This window comes from Maniola hyperantus, chromosome 16, assembly GCF_902806685.2.
Source record: "Maniola hyperantus chromosome 16, iAphHyp1.2, whole genome shotgun sequence".
NCBI lineage: Eukaryota > Metazoa > Arthropoda > Insecta > Lepidoptera > Nymphalidae > Maniola > Maniola hyperantus.
In genome coordinates this window covers 13,144,927-13,163,682 of record NC_048551.1, presented here as the reverse complement: position 1 = coordinate 13,163,682, position 18,756 = coordinate 13,144,927, and the positions used below count along the sequence as shown (strand labels likewise).

The following is an 18,756-nucleotide window of genomic DNA, read 5'->3' as shown; positions in this document are numbered from 1 at the left end:
TCAACAATTATTTCCGGCAACAAGTTTTGTCATCAAGTTTCCCCTACAAGCCAAAAACAAAATAAAATGTATCAGATTAAAGGGGATACCTAATTTAATTAATACTTCGAAAATCTGTTTCATTATTTTCTAAACACGTAAACGTGCATAATATAAAATATATTTTACCTGTATTCGAGAATACCAATTCCTGAACGCATCTTATCCCAGTGCTGCTCAGCGGAAAATAAACGTACTAATCCTTCGAATCGGGCGTAATCGGCTTCGCTCGTGCCAGTCACGCCTAGACTCGTTCGAAAAGCGAAACCGAATCATTCCATGGCGATGTACGAAGACTGATGCTCTTGTCGTGGACTCTTGTGCAAAACGGGCTTCATTGCATACAAAACCGAGAACATTTGCTAAATACAAGTTATTTTGTAACAATAATGTGATATAGGTCGTTAAATGTGCTGTTAGTGTTTTAGTTACAACCAACAGTGATTTATACAAAGAAAAATTGTGAAGTGGTGCAATAGTGTAAAGTAGATCTGCCACCTGGCTCTGGATTCCAAAGGATTGTTACATTTGTGAGATTATCACAATCACGGTGAGTGGTAAATACTTAATCAGGATGTTACACATTAGAGAATCGGTGGCGTTTATTGAAATGGCTTCCGTAATATTGACTGGCGTGCGCGGTAATGGCTGACAATATTTTCTCCGTTCTCCAGTTGTAATCGGCGTTTTGTGATAGCTGGTTATTGTACGATAGTTTTAGAGGCCTTGCGATCAATCTTCGAGTGTGTAATAGTGATTTAGTGTCGGTCTCGCTGCGTGGGTGGTGGATTCGGTCGAGTGGGTGTAGGCGCTAGGTAGGGAATGCAATCAACAAGACAAGAGGCAAGAACGCGACCGGTCGGCGGTCGTGCCGTGTAGCGCTGAGTCTTCGGGTTATCGAATCACACTATCGAGCGCTTTACCTTTTTATGACTAGAGTTTATACAGCATTATACATTCCTTGTACGTTCTATTTAGAATGTGGTATTGATGCCGTAGGAAACCTTAAAAAAGTTAATTTTACATGCATAGCATTATATCAATGAATATTCAATAAGTTCATAGGTACATAGGGATGCTCAAGTTCTCGAAAGACTTGGCAAAAAGTCGGCGCGGATCGATGGAGCCCGGAGGGGCTTTAAACCATAATGTTTGTTGTTGCAGGTTTGCGGAGCCCCAGCCCCGCATTATGCAAGTGCGCTCTCTTACATGCACATGATCAAGTAGAACTAAATAATTCGAAGCCCGTCCGTTGTTATTCCGTCATGACTATCCTGTAAGTATACTCGATGTCTCGATGTGTTCAGTTGTTTCGAATATGATTTGTTTCCTTTTATTTATCGTTACGCTACCACGTTCACTCCCTCGTACGAACAGCATGCCAATTGTATGATTTTTTGTTACTCCCCTTTATGATGCTGAGGCTTTCGTCGGCGTGTGACTATCAGTACACTGACCGCGTCGGGGCCGCCGGTGCCCGTTCTTTCCTAGTACTAACCTATTTTTGTACGCGGCGATATCAAAACATCCGTTGCACAGGTTGCTACGTTCTTTCGTGTTTATTTACGTGCTGCAAGAAGCTTACGTGTTCCTAAGTGTCGAATCGTGCATCATCTTTGTAATGGGTATCGGGACATTTTGTCGGTCGACGCAAAGTCTCCCAAGGTGGCTGGAACGATCGAGCTAACGTAAAATAGGTTGGTACTGAGTCATCGAGGAAGACGGGCCGCGGGCGACCCCGTTCAGCTCGCGAACTCGCTCCGATCGCATCGATACCCCTCCGAGCCTTCGCGTAGTCGCGTTTCCTTGTCGTTCTCTGTAGTCGTCCGTCTAGTCTCGGGCAGGGAGCGGTGCGATGGGAGCGACGCGGCGGGCAGTGGCTGAGCGGGTGTCTCGCGTTGCAGATGGACGGGAGGGTGTCTGCGAGGGCGACAACGGTAGGCCACATGCGCCCGCGCCATGTGGCGCGTGCTGCTGGCCCTGGGGGCCGCGTGCGCCGCCGCGCGCGCCTCGCAGGATGTGGTGCGCACCTTCTCCGACCCGGTCGCCGCGACCGGCTCCCTCTTCAACCACCTGGTGGTCGACCGCAACACGGGCCGCGTGTACATCGGCGCCGTCAACAACATCTACCAGCTGTCCCCCGACCTCGAGGTCGTGCAGTCGATAGAGACGGGCCCCGTTAACGACTCCGCGCAGTGCACCTTCGATTGCCCGCCCAACTTCGTTAAGAAGCCCACGGACAACGTCAACAAAGCGCTCGTGATCGACTACGCGACGAGCCGCCTCATAACGTGCGGCTCGGTGCTGCAAGGGCTGTGCTCCGTGCGCAATCTGAACAATATATCCCACGACGTGCGCGAAGTCCGAGAACCGGTCGTAGCGAACAATGCCAGCGCATCCACCGTAGCCTTTATCGCGCCGGGGCCTCCGAATCCGCCTATGACGCAGGTCATGTATGTCGGGGTGACCTTCACGGGGAATTCGCCCTATCGCTCCGAAGTACCCACGGTCAGCAGTCGATCCCTGGAGGACGACAGGCTCTTTATGATAGCGAGGACGGCGGTCACTACCGGCACGCGGATGTTCGTCAACTCGCTGTCCCGAGAACGTTACCCTATAAACTACGTGTACGGCTTTAGTTCTGAAGGATTTAGCTACTTCCTGACGACGCAGTTGCGAGGCGTAGGTTCCGATACGTATTACAGCAAGTTAGTACGTGTTTGTCACGACGACGAGAACTACTATTCGTACACAGAGATACCTATGTCCTGTATGGGTGAAGGAGGAGGCAACTTTGGATACAATCTCGTCCAAGCGGCGTTTGTCGGAAAAGCTGGGTCCGTGTTAGCGGGCGAACTTGGAATAACCGCCCAGCATGATGTTCTATTTGCCGCGTTCAGCCAGAGTGAATCTATTAATACCAACACGCCATCGAATTTATCAGCCCTTTGTGTTTACTCGCTCAAAGCCATTCGCCGAAAATTTATGCAGAATATTAAGACTTGCTTCAGTGGGAACGGTTCGAGAGGTTTGGATTTCATCTCGCCGTCACATGCTTGCATCGGAACCAAGTTGCAGTCGATAAGTGAAGATTTCTGTGGATTGGATGTTAATACTCCGTTGGGAGGGGAACAGCCCGTGGAGGCAGTGCCGGTGGCGGTGTTCAAGAAGAGGCTAACTGCTGTTGCAGCCACAGCTACTGGAGATTACACTGTCGTATTCGCCGGTACTTCAGAGGGCCATCTTAAAAAGATTGTAGTAGAAAGTGCTACTTCAGCTTTCCAATATGGTGATATTGTTGTGGATGAAAATTCGCCAGTGAACAAAGACTTATTCTTCGATACTCAATTGATGCATTTATACGTGATGACGGAACGCAAAGTGTCCAAAGTGAAAGTTCAAGAGTGCAGCGTTTACAAATCGTGCCAGACATGTCTAGGAGCCAAAGACCCTTACTGCGGGTGGTGTTCGCTCGAGAACAAGTGCAGCTTACGGTCCGATTGCCAGGAGGCAGCAAAGGATCCCTTGTACTGGATCTCGTATCGCAGCGGTCGGTGCACGACCATAACCCAAGTGACACCAAATCAATTACAACGAACTACAGCAAGAACTTTAGATTTAGTTATTGAAAACTTGCCTACACTTAATGGACAGTTTTTATGTGCATTTACAGCTTTAGATCGTACTCTTATTACTAATGCTACTAGGAAACCCTACGGGGTAAATTGTACTACTCCACGTACTGATACTCTCCCACCTATTCCGGCCGGTCAGCATCACTTTACGGCCAAGCTATCTGTACGCACCACTCAGGGACCTGATTTTGTGGCTACTAATTTTACATTCTTCGATTGTAACACGTACAGCTCGTGCACACAATGCGTCAGTTCGTCGTTCCCGTGCGATTGGTGCGTCGACGGTCATCGCTGTACCCACGACACGGCAGAAAACTGTAGGAATGATATTCTTGTAACGGGCGTCAGTAGAATAGGTCCGAGCTATCGCTCCGGTCCCGGATTCTGTCCGACGATAAATTCAACATCCGACGGCACGAACGAAATCCTAGTTCCATCCGGCGTCAAAAAAGCTATTAAAGTCAAAGTTCACATTATCGGTCAGTTCATAGTGCAGACGAGGTTCGTGTGCCAGTTTAATATAGAAGGTCGAGTGACGCACGTTAATGCTCAACTTCTCGCTGATACTATTTACTGTGAGCCCGTAGAATTCACTTACACATCTCGGGCTCCCAATATAACCGCCTCGTTTGCTGTTATATGGGGAGGCTCGAAACCATTAGATAACCCTGATAATACGCATATACTTATTTATCGGTGTAACGATATGGCGGATAACTGCGGTATTTGTTTAGCGCTTCCCGAGAAGTTTGGCTGCGGATGGTGTCAAGGATCAGATCGTTGCGAGGTTCAGGAACAATGCGGTGTCCCGAGCGTTTGGTTAAATCGCACACAGACTTGCCCCAATCCCGAAATTCATTCTTTCAAACCTCAGTTAGGTCCTTGGGATGGCGGAACAAATATCACTATCGAAGGCATAAATCTAGGTAGAAATATATCGGATATCTATAACGGTGTAACAATAGCGGGTATCAAATGTCAGCCTATCATTGAGTTATACGTTAAAACGAGACGTATAGTTTGCACCGTCGACGGACCGGGTGAAGAGGTGCCTCGGGACGGACCGGTCGTAGTGCGAGTGGCCGACTATCGCGGGGAATCTAAACATCACTACGCTTTCGTAAATCCAAAAATCAACTCGATTCAGCCCAAATACGGTCCACAGTCGGGCGGCACTAAGCTACGTATCACAGGCGAGTATCTCAACGCGGGAAGCAATATACAGGCGTTTATCGATGATTTGCCATGCGCTATTTTATCCGTATCTCACGAGGAAGCGGTTTGTAGAACTAGTCATTCGTATCAGCTCAAAATGGGCACGCTCCGGATGCGTTTCGATAATGGAATGCGCACGTTGGAGCGCGAGAAGTTCGAATACATCGAGGATCCCGTCGTCGTCTCCGTGGAATCGGGCCCGCCTTTGGCATCACAACGTAAACAACCCAAAGGCATTCCGTCCGGAGGGATAAACATCAAAGTAATGGGGCGTAATTTCCATTCCATTCAGTTTCCACAAATATACGTGTATCACGATAACCGACCCTACATAGCCCCTTGTCATAGAGTCGATTTTCAAAACCATCTCATATGCGAATCTCCCGGGATCGAAAGCGCCGGCTTGAATCTAGATCCCGATAGGCCTATGGAGTTGGAATACGGCTTCAATATGGACGACGTTCAGAGCGTTCAAAATCTCACTAGTAAGACCGGGGACGCGTTTCTTCTCTATCCGGATCCGATTTACGAGAAGTTCGATGAGGATGTAAAGTATTATAAGTCTGAATATTTGACCATTAACGGTCAGAACTTAGACCGAGCTTGTACCGAGAGCGACGTCGAAGTTCACATAGGAGAGAGTCTGTGCAACGTCACCTCTCTCGCTAGACATCAGCTGACGTGTCGGCCGCCGTCCCGCGACGAGTTGCCGGACGGGGTGGACACTCCGGACGTCGTCGTCAAGGTCGGCCGGGCGCTAACTTATAAGATCGGTAAATTATCATATTCGTCGCAAGCCGGCTTGCAGGCGGCGATAGGGAAGCCAGTATTATTCGGTGTTATAGCAAGTATAGTAATACTCATTTTAGTATTTGTCGTGTTTCTAGTTATGTATAGGAGAAAATCAACTGAAAATATTAGAGTTTTAAAGAATATGCAGGAGCAGATGGATATTTTAGAGTTAAGGGTAGCTGCGGAGTGCAAGGAGGCGTTTGCGGAATTACAGACTGAGATGACGGACTTGACGGGCGACGTGACGGGCGGCATTCCGTTCCTGGACTACCGCACGTACGCCATGAAGATCCTGTTCCCCAACATAGACGACCACGCCGTCCTGCAGTGGGAACGTCCAGAGCTTATTAGAAAAGAAAAAGGCTTGAGAATGTTCGGCCAGCTTATTATGAATAAAACATTCCTTCTATTATTTATCCGTACTTTAGAAAGCAATAGATATTTTTCCATGCGCGATCGTGTTAATGTAGCTTCTCTTATAATGGTAACTTTACAGAGTAAGATGGAGTATTGTACTGACGTGTTGAAGACTCTCCTCGCAGAGCTCATAGAGAAATGCATGGAGAGCAAGAGCCATCCCAAGTTGTTGCTTCGGCGCACCGAAAGCGTGGCCGAGAAAATGTTGAGCGCTTGGTTCACGTTCCTTTTGTACAAATTCCTGCGCGAGTGCGCCGGCGAGCCGCTGTATCTGTTGTTTAGATCTATGAAAGGTCAAGTAGACAAAGGGCCCGTAGACGTAATAACCTCCGAGGCGCGATACTCTCTGAGCGAAGAGAAACTAATTAGGCAGTCGATCGATTTCAAAGCGGTGACCGTGAGCGTGTCCATATCGCAACAGACCATCTTCGTCAGCGGCCTAGAGGCCACGACGGAAAACGTGCACGTGAAAGTACTCGACTGTGATACGATTAGCCAAGTAAAAGAAAAATGTTTAGACGCAATCTACCGCGCCATGCCGTACTCTCAGAGGCCGAGTCGTGACGAGTTGGACTTGGAATGGCGCACCGGCGCTTGCGGCCGCTTGATTCTGTACGACGAAGATAGTACCACGAAGTGCGAAGGCGAATGGCGCAAGCTCAACACGCTCAATCACTATCGCGTTCCCGACGGCGCTTGCCTGAGTCTAGTCGCCAAACAGAGCTCGGTGTACAATCTATCCAATATGGAAAAGAACGACAAGTCGCACACTTACGAAACCCTAAATAGAGGCAAATACGGTTCCGCTAGTCCTCCGGCCAGCCCGCTGAAATACGAACACGGAGGCGGCTTCAAATACTGGCACCTCGTCAGACATCACGATGGGGACGCTCACAAGGAGGGCGAGCGCGGAAACAAAATGGTATCCGAAATATACCTCACGCGTCTTCTCGCCACTAAGGGCACGTTGCAAAAGTTTGTCGATGACTTATTCGAGACTATTTTCAGCACCGCACATCGCGGCTCCGCTCTACCTCTCGCTATAAAATACATGTTCGACTTCCTTGACGATCAGGCGCTCCAGCACGCCATTTCCGATCCCGAAGTGGTGCACACTTGGAAAAGCAACTCTCTTCCCTTGCGTTTCTGGGTTAATCTGATCAAAAATCCCAATTTCGTGTTCGACGTGCACAAGTCGAACACCGTCGACTCGTGCCTGTCCGTGATCGCGCAGACGTTCATGGACTCGTGCTCGACGTCCGACCACATCCTCGGCAAGGACTCGCCCTCCTCCAAGCTCCTGTACGCCAAAGACATCCCCGTGTACAAGGAGTGGGTGGAGCGCTACTACGCGGACATCAAGCTGATGCCGGCCATCTCCGACCAGGACATGAACGCGATGCTGGCGGAGGAGTCGCGCCTGCACACCAAGGAGTTCAACACGAACTGCGCGCTCAACGAGCTGTACGCCTACGCCGTGAAGTACAACGAGCAGCTCATGGTGACGCTGGAGGAGGACGAGTTCTCGCAGAAGCAGCGGCTCGCGTTCCGCCTCGAGCAGGTGCACGGGCTCATGGCGCACGACTACAACGTCTGAACGTACACACCCACCGCCCTGTACATATACTGCCCCCGCACATATCTATGCTGGCGACTATTGTATATATTAGATAGTGTACAGTCTTTAATATTGTAATTTTTGTATAATTTCAGCGGTCCGATGTCGTTTTTTAATTTTATATATGAACTTTGTATTGATTTTACACGACGAATTCGACCGGCCGCGGTCGTGCCACAGTATGCATCGTAAACTAAATTGTGTATGTCTGTCTATGTGTGCTCGCGTCGTACGAGTTAATGTTACGTCGATCGGTGTAAAATGTGTGTCGCAAATGAAATCGCATGTGAGCTCGCCGGCGAGCGCAGTCGCTCGGCGGCGGGCGAGTTTTAAATTTGTACTCGCAATCTACTTAACGAAATAACCGTCAGTGATCCGGTGAACGATTCCATTATTAAATATCGTCGAATGTATGCCTCGTTTGATTGACGCGCAGCGCCATTGTCCGCCCGACGAAAGCCTCGCGCTCGGCAGCTGTCGCAGGGAGCGCGCGTGCCGCCTCGCGCTCGCCGCGCGCTCGCGAGGCGGCAAGGATTACGACGCGGCCCTGCTTTTTCAGCCGGTACGTGAGGATCGCGGCGCGCACGGCATTCGCGGTCGCGAACAACGTTTACTGCATCCCCGCTTACGTGGTGTGGATGATGGCGCTGCGTTTGACCAGACCCTTGTACGCCCCTCTCTATTGGAAGATCGAAGGGCTCTTGTATCACTGGCTGTTGGGGATGGTGTCGCTGTGGTCCTGGACCGCCGGATATGAGAGTGAGTACCTTTCGATACTAACACCGGCGAGAATACTGCCCCTCTACTCTACAGCTACACCAGCATAGCGACACGCGAAACCGGTCCTAGCGGATAATATCAACATAGATACACTTCGTTCGACTAACCAGTCATCTAAAGGTAGATCCACACCTGTGCACGCGCACGAACCGTGCACACAGCGCATAACGTCCACGAGTGGTTTACGAGCGGTTCGCGTGCATGTTGTAGGTACAAATTACAAGTTTTTGGAAGAGAGTACAAATTTTGGGAGTGACCTGTGAGTACAAACACGTGTTCGTGACATGCAGGTGCGCAGAGAGACAGTGTCGTGTCCATAGGTGTATGGGTTTAATGAAACTGCCATACCCTTCCCAAGTTAGCCCGCTTCCATGTTAGACCTTATCACTAGGTAATATTGTAGTCAAAAACTAACTTTTAATGGGACTTGTAATAGAATGTTCCGTACTATCGTACAAGAAATGACACTTTTTAATTTTCATGACGTCATTTTGAAATTCTTATTATTTGTTGCAAATTACGGTTCACGAGATCCAACCCGCTGACAGACGGACGGACGGACAGCGGAGTCTAATCGTGAAATCTATAGAGCGCACTCTGACTTTGCTTAGATTTAAGACAGAGTTAAAACGAGGCAGATGTATATCTCTCACATAAATCTGTCTCGTTTTAACTCAATCTTAAGTCTGAGCAAAGTCAAAATGCGCTCTATAGACTTCAGGAATACGGTCCCGTGGCACCCTTGTGGTACGGAAACCCCGAAAATGCTGTTAGATATGCGCGTGCACTAGTGTGGATCCACTTTAAGTTGTTCTAGTGACCAGGAAAAGGAAAATTACGCACTGAATTAATCCAGTATTATAACATACCTAACCTGTGTACGATACAATGGTGACGTTAAATTGCCTGCGAACTTTTACCCATTGTCTGATATTGTTATGTCAGGGTTTCCACACGATGCTCCTTTTTAGGGTTCTGTACCTCAAAAGGAAAAACGGAACCCTTGTAGGATCACTTTGTTGTCTGTCTGTCGGTCTGTCAAGAAACCTACAGGGCTTCCGGCTTACTTCCCGTTGACCTAGAATCATGAAATTTGGCAGGTAGGTAGGTCTTATAGCAGACATTCGGGGAAAAATCTGAAAACTGTGAATTTGTTTGTGGTTACATCACACAAAAAAAAAATTGTGGTCATGAACTAAAAATTAGTATTTTCAATTTTCGAAGTAAGATAACTATATCAAGTGGGGTATCACATGAAAAAGCTTCACCTGTGCATTCTAAAACAGATTTTTATTTATTTTTATGCATCATAGTCTTTGAATTATCGTGCAAAATGTCGAAAAAATACGACTGTAGTACGGAACCTCGTTGCGCGAGCCTGACTCGCACTTTGCCGGTTTTTTTGCGGAAGATTAATTTCATGCGCGATAAAACAGTTTTGTTTCCCTAATTAGGTTAGTACGTGCTGTGTGGATAAGGTAAGTTAACTTAATTGTTTTGTTGAGATGATCTGATAAGTGAAGTAATAGAAGACCTATTATTATTCTTTAGACAAGACTTTTTGATTTAGGTACCTATAGTCCGTGACAGGTCGATACAGCAATCGGGGTATGAGGCGGGGCAACGCCCCGCACACCCGCACGTCACGCGCCGGGTTAGCGCGGGGGGTGTGCGGGGCGCTCCCACCCCGATTGCTATATCTACTTACAACCTGTCGGAAATATCTGAGAACCTGGCACGTCATGCAACGTGCTTGCGTTGGCAACGGTACTAGCACTGGTACTGGTAGAACGTAGTGTTTGTATACTCTGTGGGTACTGGATAGGTGAAAATGGGCGAGCTGCGGGTAAGCGCATTCTACCGAGGTGTACAGATATTTCCGACGGGTTATACTTCACTATCTTGCAAGTTGTGTAGGTGTACTATTGTGCATAAATTGTAGCGCAAAGTTACCTACCGTTTTGGATTTCTTACTTTCTAAAATAGCTGCATATATCTCTGCTTGAATGGGCTTTAAGTTAGTCTTAAAATTTACTAGTAGGTCGAGTACCAGGTACTTATGATCAAGAAACCTAGAAAAGTTCTAGCGCTATAAAAAAAACGTTTCACAAGGTAGTTTTAAGTACTTTTTTTATTGTCTGTTTAATGTACCTACCTAGTTATATACTAAAAACTTAAAAAGGAATAAATTGAAAACTTTAGTTATGACGCATAAAATTTAACGCAATAATTTTAGAGCCTCAATAGCTCAACTGGTAAAGGAGTGGACTGAAAACCGAAAGGTCGACGGTTCAAACCCCGCCCGTTGCACTATTGTCGTACCTACTCCTAGCACAAGCATGACGCTTAGTTGGAGAGGAATATTAGTCATTTAACATGGCTAATATTCTTTAAAAAAAAAAAAACTCCTCACGCGCCATTTTAACTTTTTGTGTCTGTCAAAAGTACGATTTTAGTCCTCATTTTAAAGGTGAACCGTACTTTTGACATGACAGTTGACCCATAGAGTTAAAATGGCGCGTGAGGAGGAGGCGCGTTTGTACGGACTACACAATAAAACTTATCACGCTGATCTTATCTTATCAGTTGCTATAAATATGTAACTCATGCCCGCGTGGCGCGAGGAATAGTGCCAATAATACTGGTTACATTTCCGCGCTGGACAGCTGGGGGATCCAGTGTGCAAATACAAAATACAAATACAAATACACATTTCTTTATTGCGAACCAGGGTAAACAATGTGTGCAAAGAATGAGCAGGTCCTTCTGCCACCAGATGATGCTATTAAGTATTAACCGTGGTGAAAATAAATCAAATATTGAAATATCTCTGATTTTTAGTGGTCCATACCCAGTGGCGTGCACAGGTTTGAAGCCAGGGTAGGCATTAGTTAGCTAGGGCATAGGGACCTGTTTATTGGCAGGTTATAATGAAAAATGTGCATTGAGCTATTACAACTGGGGTAAGCAGTGCATTTATGCCTCTATGACCTGCACGCCCCTGTCCATACCCAAAGGGTAAAACGGGACCCTATTACTAAGCGTGAGATCTATAGAGCGCACTCGTAACTTAGCTTAGACTTAAGACAGAGATAAAACGAGGCAGAGCAATATATCTTACATAAAATCTGTCTCGTTTTAACTCAATCTTAAGCCTGATCAAAGTCAAAGTGCGCTCTATAGATCTCAGCCTACGACGCCGCTGTCCTTCCGTCTGTCACCAGGCTGTATCTCATGAAGCGTGATAGTTGAACAGTTGAAATTTTCATAGATGATGTATTTCTGTTGCCGCTATAACAACAAATACTAAAAAACAGAGTGAAATAAATATTAAAGGGGGACTCCCATACAACAAACGTGATTTTTTGCCGTTTTTATAGATAACTAGCCGCCCTGGCGAGCTTCGTTCTGCCTAACAGTCGATTCAAATTTTTTAAATTTTTTTCTCCGTAAAGACCATCCTCGTACTTCAAGGAATATTATAAAAAAAGAATTAGCGAAAACGGCTCAGCTGTGCTCGAGATTTGCGATGACCAACACATTGAGTGGTTCATTTTTATATTATAGATAGTACGGAACCCTTCGTGTGCGAGTTAGGACGCCATAGCCTGGGTAGCCTGGTAAAATGTAACTCTTGATAAGAGAGCCATACGTACTGGCGCCGTTTGGCTACCGGTTTCAGCGATTTCTACCATTAAGTAGTCAGTAACGTTTCTTTTTTATTTACTACAAGCTGATGCCCGCGACTTCGTCCGCGTGGATTTAGGTTTTTAAGAATCCCTTGATAAAAAGTAGCCTATGTTACTCTCCGTCCTTTCAACTATTTCTATGCCAAAAATCAAAACGGACAAACAGATTTTCGCATTTATACTTAATATGTATTAGTATAGATAGGCTTGACCGCTTGATGGGAAGTGATCATGTGGCTTAGATGCGACGCGTTTGAACTTTGAAGGTGATGATGACTGTCAAAAATAAATTATTTCTTAGGAATTATTAAATAGAGGATCTTCCAAAATTCCTAAAATCCATGTCCACTGTTAGTTTTAAGTTTGCTAAGCATTTTAAATTATCGATCCTACAGTCATCAAATAAGTGATTTGTATTTGTAATAACGAAAAAAGTAGGTACGTCAAATTTAATGACGTCACATTATGTACATCTATACTAATATTATAAAGAGGTAATGTCGTTAAGTTTGTTTATAGGGGGTAATCTCTGGAACTACTGAACCGATTTTGAAAATTCTTTCACCAATAGAAAGCTACATTATTCCTGAGTGACATAGGCTATATTATATACACGCGGGCGAAGCCGCGGGGATCAGCTAGTATTTCATACAAGCTGGAGCCACCTGGAGCTAAGCGAGCGTTTTGACGGGTGTTTAGGCGTATGATAAAAAGTTGCTGATTTGACTAGCAATCATCATCGCTATTAGCTCCAATGTCATTTTATGAAAGACTAGCTTATGCCCGCGACTTCGTCCGCGTGGACTACACAAATTTTAAACCCCTATTTTCCCCCTTTAGGGGTTGAATTTTGAAAAATCCTTTCTTAGCGGACGCCTACGTTATAATACGTCCAGTAGTTTGAGCTGTGCGTTTATAGATCAGCCAGTCAGTCAGTCAGTCACCTTTTCCTTTTATATATATAGATAATATTATACTAAATTAGGTATGACCGCCATATTAGATAATGACCGAACGAATAATGTTTGAACAACAACAGGACAAGTCTCACGGTCAAAGTTCTGTTGGCACAATATTATCATATTATCTTCTTGCTTGGACGTTTGTTTACATTAAATCCATACTAATATTATAAATGCGAAAGTGTGTCTATCTGTCTGCTAGCTTTTCACGGCCCTACAGTTTAACCGATTTTGATGAAATTTAAATATAGATAAAAATAATAGCTAAAAGACATGCAGATATAGCTATTATGACGTAGACATCCGCTAAGAAATGATTTTTGAAAATTAAATACCCTAAAGGGGTGAAATAGGGATTTGAAATTTGTATAGTCACACTAAGTGGGCGGCGATGGGTTGATCATGATGATGATGATGAATATCTAAAAAGCAGGTCTAATAACACGAAGACTACGGACAATACTTCAAGCGCGAGACATTATTCACCCAAGGTAAGGAACTGGTTTTTGTTGAATATTAATATTACGGTGCCACACGCAAATTGTATACGGTCGAATAGCACAAGTAGATGCCGTCATCGGCTTGGCTATCTTGGAAAAACTTGGCGATTCGTCATACTTAGTAAATATTTGTGCTGACAAAATTACTTACCGAATTCTAAGTAAATCTACTACTCAGACGAGTTATAAATAATACAGTAAAAATATAATATCACGTGGGTGCTAAGTTGTTACTATCGATCACGTGATGTTTTAATAATTGACGTTGTTAAAAAAAAAAATTACTAACTGATGCCCGCGACTTCGTCCGCGTGGAATTAGGTTTTTAAAAATCCCACGGGAACTCTTTGATTTTCCGGGATAAAAAGTAGCTTATGTGTTAATCCAGGGTATCTATCTCCATTCCAAATTTCATCCAAATCTGTTCAGCCGGTTTTGCGTGATTGAGTAACAAACATCCAAACATCCACACTTTCACATTTATAATATTAGTAGGATCTGTTTATTATCTTATGTTTTTGTCTAAATTTAATTAAGAGTAAATACATATATGTATATCTGCGTCTTTTTCTTTTTAGTATTGCTAAGAGTGAAATGAAAATGAATTTTAAATTAAAGACTTAGGGTGAGATCTATAGAGCGCACTCTGACTTTTCTTAGACTAAAGGCAGAGTTAAAACGAGACAAAGCACACCTCTGCACATATCTGTCACATAAGTCTCGTTTTAACTCAATCTTAAGTCTGAGCAAAGTCAAAGTGCGCTCTATAGATCTCGGCCTTAGTGCTATTCTATCATAAACACTAGTCTCAAGGCTGGCGCCTAAAGTCACGAAGCTTGAAAGTTTTAAATTAAGTTTGTCTGTCCTTTCTTTATTACTCTGGTAAGAAAAAGATGCAAATACTCTAAAATTTATTTGCCATCAGAATCAGTACCACTAAGTATTTGTAACTAAGTATATCATAAGTTTGACTTAACTTCACCTACTTTATTTGATCTACAAATCTAATTGATAACAATTCAAAGCAAATTCAACCGACTGCGGTTATCTTTCAAATCCCGCTTATCAAATTCCAAAAGAACAGGTACTACCTACTTACTATTATTATTATTGTCAAGCGCACGGTATCAAGGGATTTGAATCATACGATGACGCTTCGCAACAATGTTTAGGAGCTGTTTTAACTGTGATTTTATCATAAACTTCATATTATGTATATGTAGGTATACTTAGTGGAATGTTAGTGAGTCACGATAAAATACGAAGAGAGCTACTTTGTGCCTAGGCAATTTCCTAAAAATTACCGCCGCGTATTGTGGATTTTACCGGAGAGCTGTTTTAAGTTCAGATAATAATCTTCTTCCTTACCTTATCCCAGGCTACGTGGGGTCGGCACAACATGTCTTCTTCTTCCAGTTCAGATAATAATATAGATAAAAAATAGATAGTATATCACTCGTTCGATGTCACATGTCGTTTATTCTGGTTCTCCTCCTCCTTATTTCTGATTTGATCACGTAGACTCCCAAGCGTACTCTCTCCATCGCCCGCTGCTAGTCACATTATCTGAACTTTAAACAGCCCTTAAAATCAACGATTAGTCAGTGCAAGAGTGAACTACGCCATATCGGTAAAATAATTAAGGATACTGTTGGAGCCTAAACGCAATTTGCCAAAAAAATTAAATTTTTCACGATAATAATATTTTGCTTAATAACTTGTGTGGATTTTATAAACATCAAAGGATCTGGTGTAATATTGAAGTGTTTACACATGATTGGCCGATACTTGCTCAACTTGCCAACTACCGACCTGCTTGCCAAGTTGAGTAAGTGCTAGCTTACTACTATGTATATATGCCTAGTATCTACTTACTAGAGTAAGTAAATGTGTATCGAGGTCTTCTCGTAGTGTTAGCGAAGCAAATTAGTTAAGTATGTACTTAAGATTACCTGAATTAGGGCTCCTTTATTAACCCTACTAATTCCCGTTGTGTAACAGTGTTACTCAACGGGAATGTTTTGGAATTGTTGGCACCTTGTGTCACAGTGTTACACACGGGGGTGTGACTCTACGGGAATAACCCCTATTTTTGATCATAATACCAATGAAATGAAATAAATTTATTTATTTATGTAATGCAGCATGCACCACATTTGTACCATATTATGTCAAGACTACCACCACCGGCTTGGAAAGCATTTTATAGCAAGCATAAAGCATATATTTTTTTAAACAGTAACTGAATATCACTAGATTTATGAATAAGTGTTTATAGGTTATGTTAGTTTGACAAGTAGATTACCCACCTACTCGAAGAAAACAATTAAAGCAGTCTACTCACGACACTGCGACACCTCCAAGATGGGCCGGCTGGAGCAGATACCTCCCAGATAGGGTAGAGTCGTGAGTAGAATGCATGAACGGCAGCTCTTGATGCAGCGGTGGTCAGAGAAAAAGTAAATGACACATTAATATTTTATTAGATAGTTAGAGCCTCAATAGCTCAACCGGTAAAGGAGTGGATGTGGGCTACATTACACATAAATAAAAATCAATTGTACATATTTAATAAGATAATTTAGATACCTAATATTAGTTTTGCCGCGCGGCATCTGTGTGCATATTATCAGCCATTGACGCAACGCACACACGCGTGCCAGCTGATCGGGGAACCGGTCAGGCGACTTACGCCTGCCCCCGCCGCACCGCGCCGCAGCCCCGAGCCGCGGCGCGCTGCGGCCGAGGGCCTGCCTAGTGGCTTCCAATACCGTCCCTGTGTCCACGTCTGTCTAGCGCGCGAAAACGCATGCACGTAATTTTAAATTAGCAAGTACGTCTGTAATAGTTTTAATAGTGCTAATTAAATCGATTGAGTGCTAGAGCCTGGCTTCTGAATATTGGGGGAACATCTTGGTCTTCCTACACCACCATCAGCCCCCCCAAACTGGTGACCCATGCTGAATACGACAGGATGAGCTCCAGCAGCAGCGACGAACGGCAGGGCGAGTCGAATGTAACCACGCGGCTAGCTAAGAAGGCACGCCCCACACCGCCAAAAGTGGACGACGCGGCACCGATCGAGAACCGTCGATTTAAGGTTAGAGTTCCACCTTTCTCGCCCGAGGAACCAGAAATTTGGTTCGCTCTTTTGGAGGGCCAATTCGAAAACTACGGCATACGAGACGACGCGACCAAATTCACACATGTACTTACAAATTTGGACCTCGTACATGCCAAGGCAGTCAAAGAGCTAATCGTAAACCCTCCGGAGCGCCACCGTTACAATAAAATAAAAACGGAATTAATACGCCGTCTCTCAGCGTCTCATGAAAAAAAGGTCAAGCAGCTGCTGACCCACGAGGAGCTGGGGGACAGGAAGCCATCACAATTCCTGAGACACCTTCAGGACCTTGCAGGACCGGCCGTTCCGGCGGATTTTATTAAGAGCATTTGGAGTCAACGTTTACCTAGCAACATACAGACGCTAGTCGCCTCGCAGCCGACACTCTCACTAGAACAGCTCGCCGACTTAGCCGACCATGTGCACGACATCGTCACGCCGTGCAACGTGGCGGCGGCGTCGACGAGTTACACCGCTACGAGCAACATCGCCAGCGAGATCGCCGAGCTCAAGAAAATGGTCGAGCGCCTGTCCACCAGACTCGACGAGCACACTCGTGGACCTACGACTTCAGACCATACCCGGGGATCATGCTGTTCCGCCAGCCGTTCCAGATCACACGAGCGCCGCCGAACACCGCCGCGACAGAGGGACCGCTCCAACTCCAGCTACAAGAGATATCCGGTATGCTACTACCACCACCGGTTCGGAGCGGAGGCTCGGCGATGCTCGAAGCCGTGCGATTTTAAAAAAGCGGAAAACGCCATGGGCAGTCGCTGATGGCGACGGACGATTGCCCAACCTCCCCAGGTCGCCTCTTTGTTACCGACCGCAGTACGAAGATGCAGTTTCTCGTGGACACTGGAAGTGACCTCTGCGTCTTCCCTCGGTCCAAACTCAAGGAGCGCCGTGCACCCACCGGCTACACACTCGTCGCGGCTAACGGTTCAACAATAGACACGTACGGGTTCGCATATATCAATCTGGACATTGGACTTAGACGTACCTACCCGTGGCGTTTCGTAGTGGCGGACGTGACAAAGCCAATCATAGGAGTGGACTTTTTAATATATTATAGTATAGTTGTAGATTGTAAGAATAAGAAATTAATGGATAATTTAACTTCTGTCACTAGTACAGCATCTATAGCTTTAAATTGTAATGTTTTATCTGTTAAGGTGCTCGCTGGAGAATCACGGTATCACACTGTATTATCCCGTGATTATCCGGATATTACTCGACCAGCTGGTACACATCGCACTATACCACACAACACTCAACATCACATACGGACGACACCTGGTCCCCCCGTCACGTGCCCCCCCAGACGTCTCGCCCCGGACAAACTGAAGGTAGCAAAGGCGGAGTTCGAGGCGATGCTAGCCAACGGTACAGCGAGGCCTTCCGAAAGTCCGTGGTCGTCTCCACTGCACCTCGCGCCGAAAAAAGACAACGGATGGCGTCCCTGCGGCGACTACCGACAACTTAACGCCCGGACCATACCAGACAGGTACCCAATACGTCACATTCACGATTTTGCACATAATATTGCAGGTTGCAGGATTTTCAGTACCATCGATCTCGTGAAAGCCTACAACCAGATACCTGTCTGCCCGGAAGACATACCCAAGACAGCCATCACTACGCCATTCGGTATGTTCGAATTCCCCTTCATGACGTTTGGCCTTCGTAATGCCGGCCAAACGTTCCAAAGGTTCGTCGACGAAATGATGCGCGGTCTAGACTTCGTCTACTGTTACTTAGATGATTTTCTTATTTTTAGCAGAGACGAGGCTGAACACGAAAATCATCTACGTATTGTGTTCGCTAGACTTCGAGACTACGGGATGATAATCAACGTATCTAAGTGTGTATTTGGAGCTCCCGAGGTATCCTTCTTAGGTTATAAAATTTCGGAGAACGGAACCAAACCACTGGATACGAAGATACAAGCAATACGCGACTTCCCCCCACCCAAGGACGTT

The 18,756-nt window shown here is 45.4% G+C and overlaps 1 protein-coding gene across 1 annotated transcript; it reads left to right on the top strand.

The window, feature by feature from the left end:
- Positions 1–259: 259 nt before the first annotated feature.
- PlexA (plexin A) lies at positions 260–8,129 on the top strand. Its single transcript, XM_034976962.2, has 3 exons — positions 260–589; positions 1,204–1,315; positions 1,944–8,129. Exon 3 carries the CDS (start codon positions 1,999–2,001, stop codon positions 7,693–7,695), a length of 5,697 nt encoding a protein of 1,898 aa, XP_034832853.1. The 5' UTR covers positions 260–589; positions 1,204–1,315; positions 1,944–1,998; the 3' UTR covers positions 7,696–8,129.
- The last annotated feature ends 10,627 nt before the right edge of the window (positions 8,130–18,756 follow it).

What these genes read in the sequence shown, in the direction of transcription:
- PlexA (XM_034976962.2), top strand. Translation starts at nt 1,999, where the DNA reads ATGTGGCGCGTGCTGCTGGCCCTGGGGGCCGCGTGCGCCGCCGCGCGC.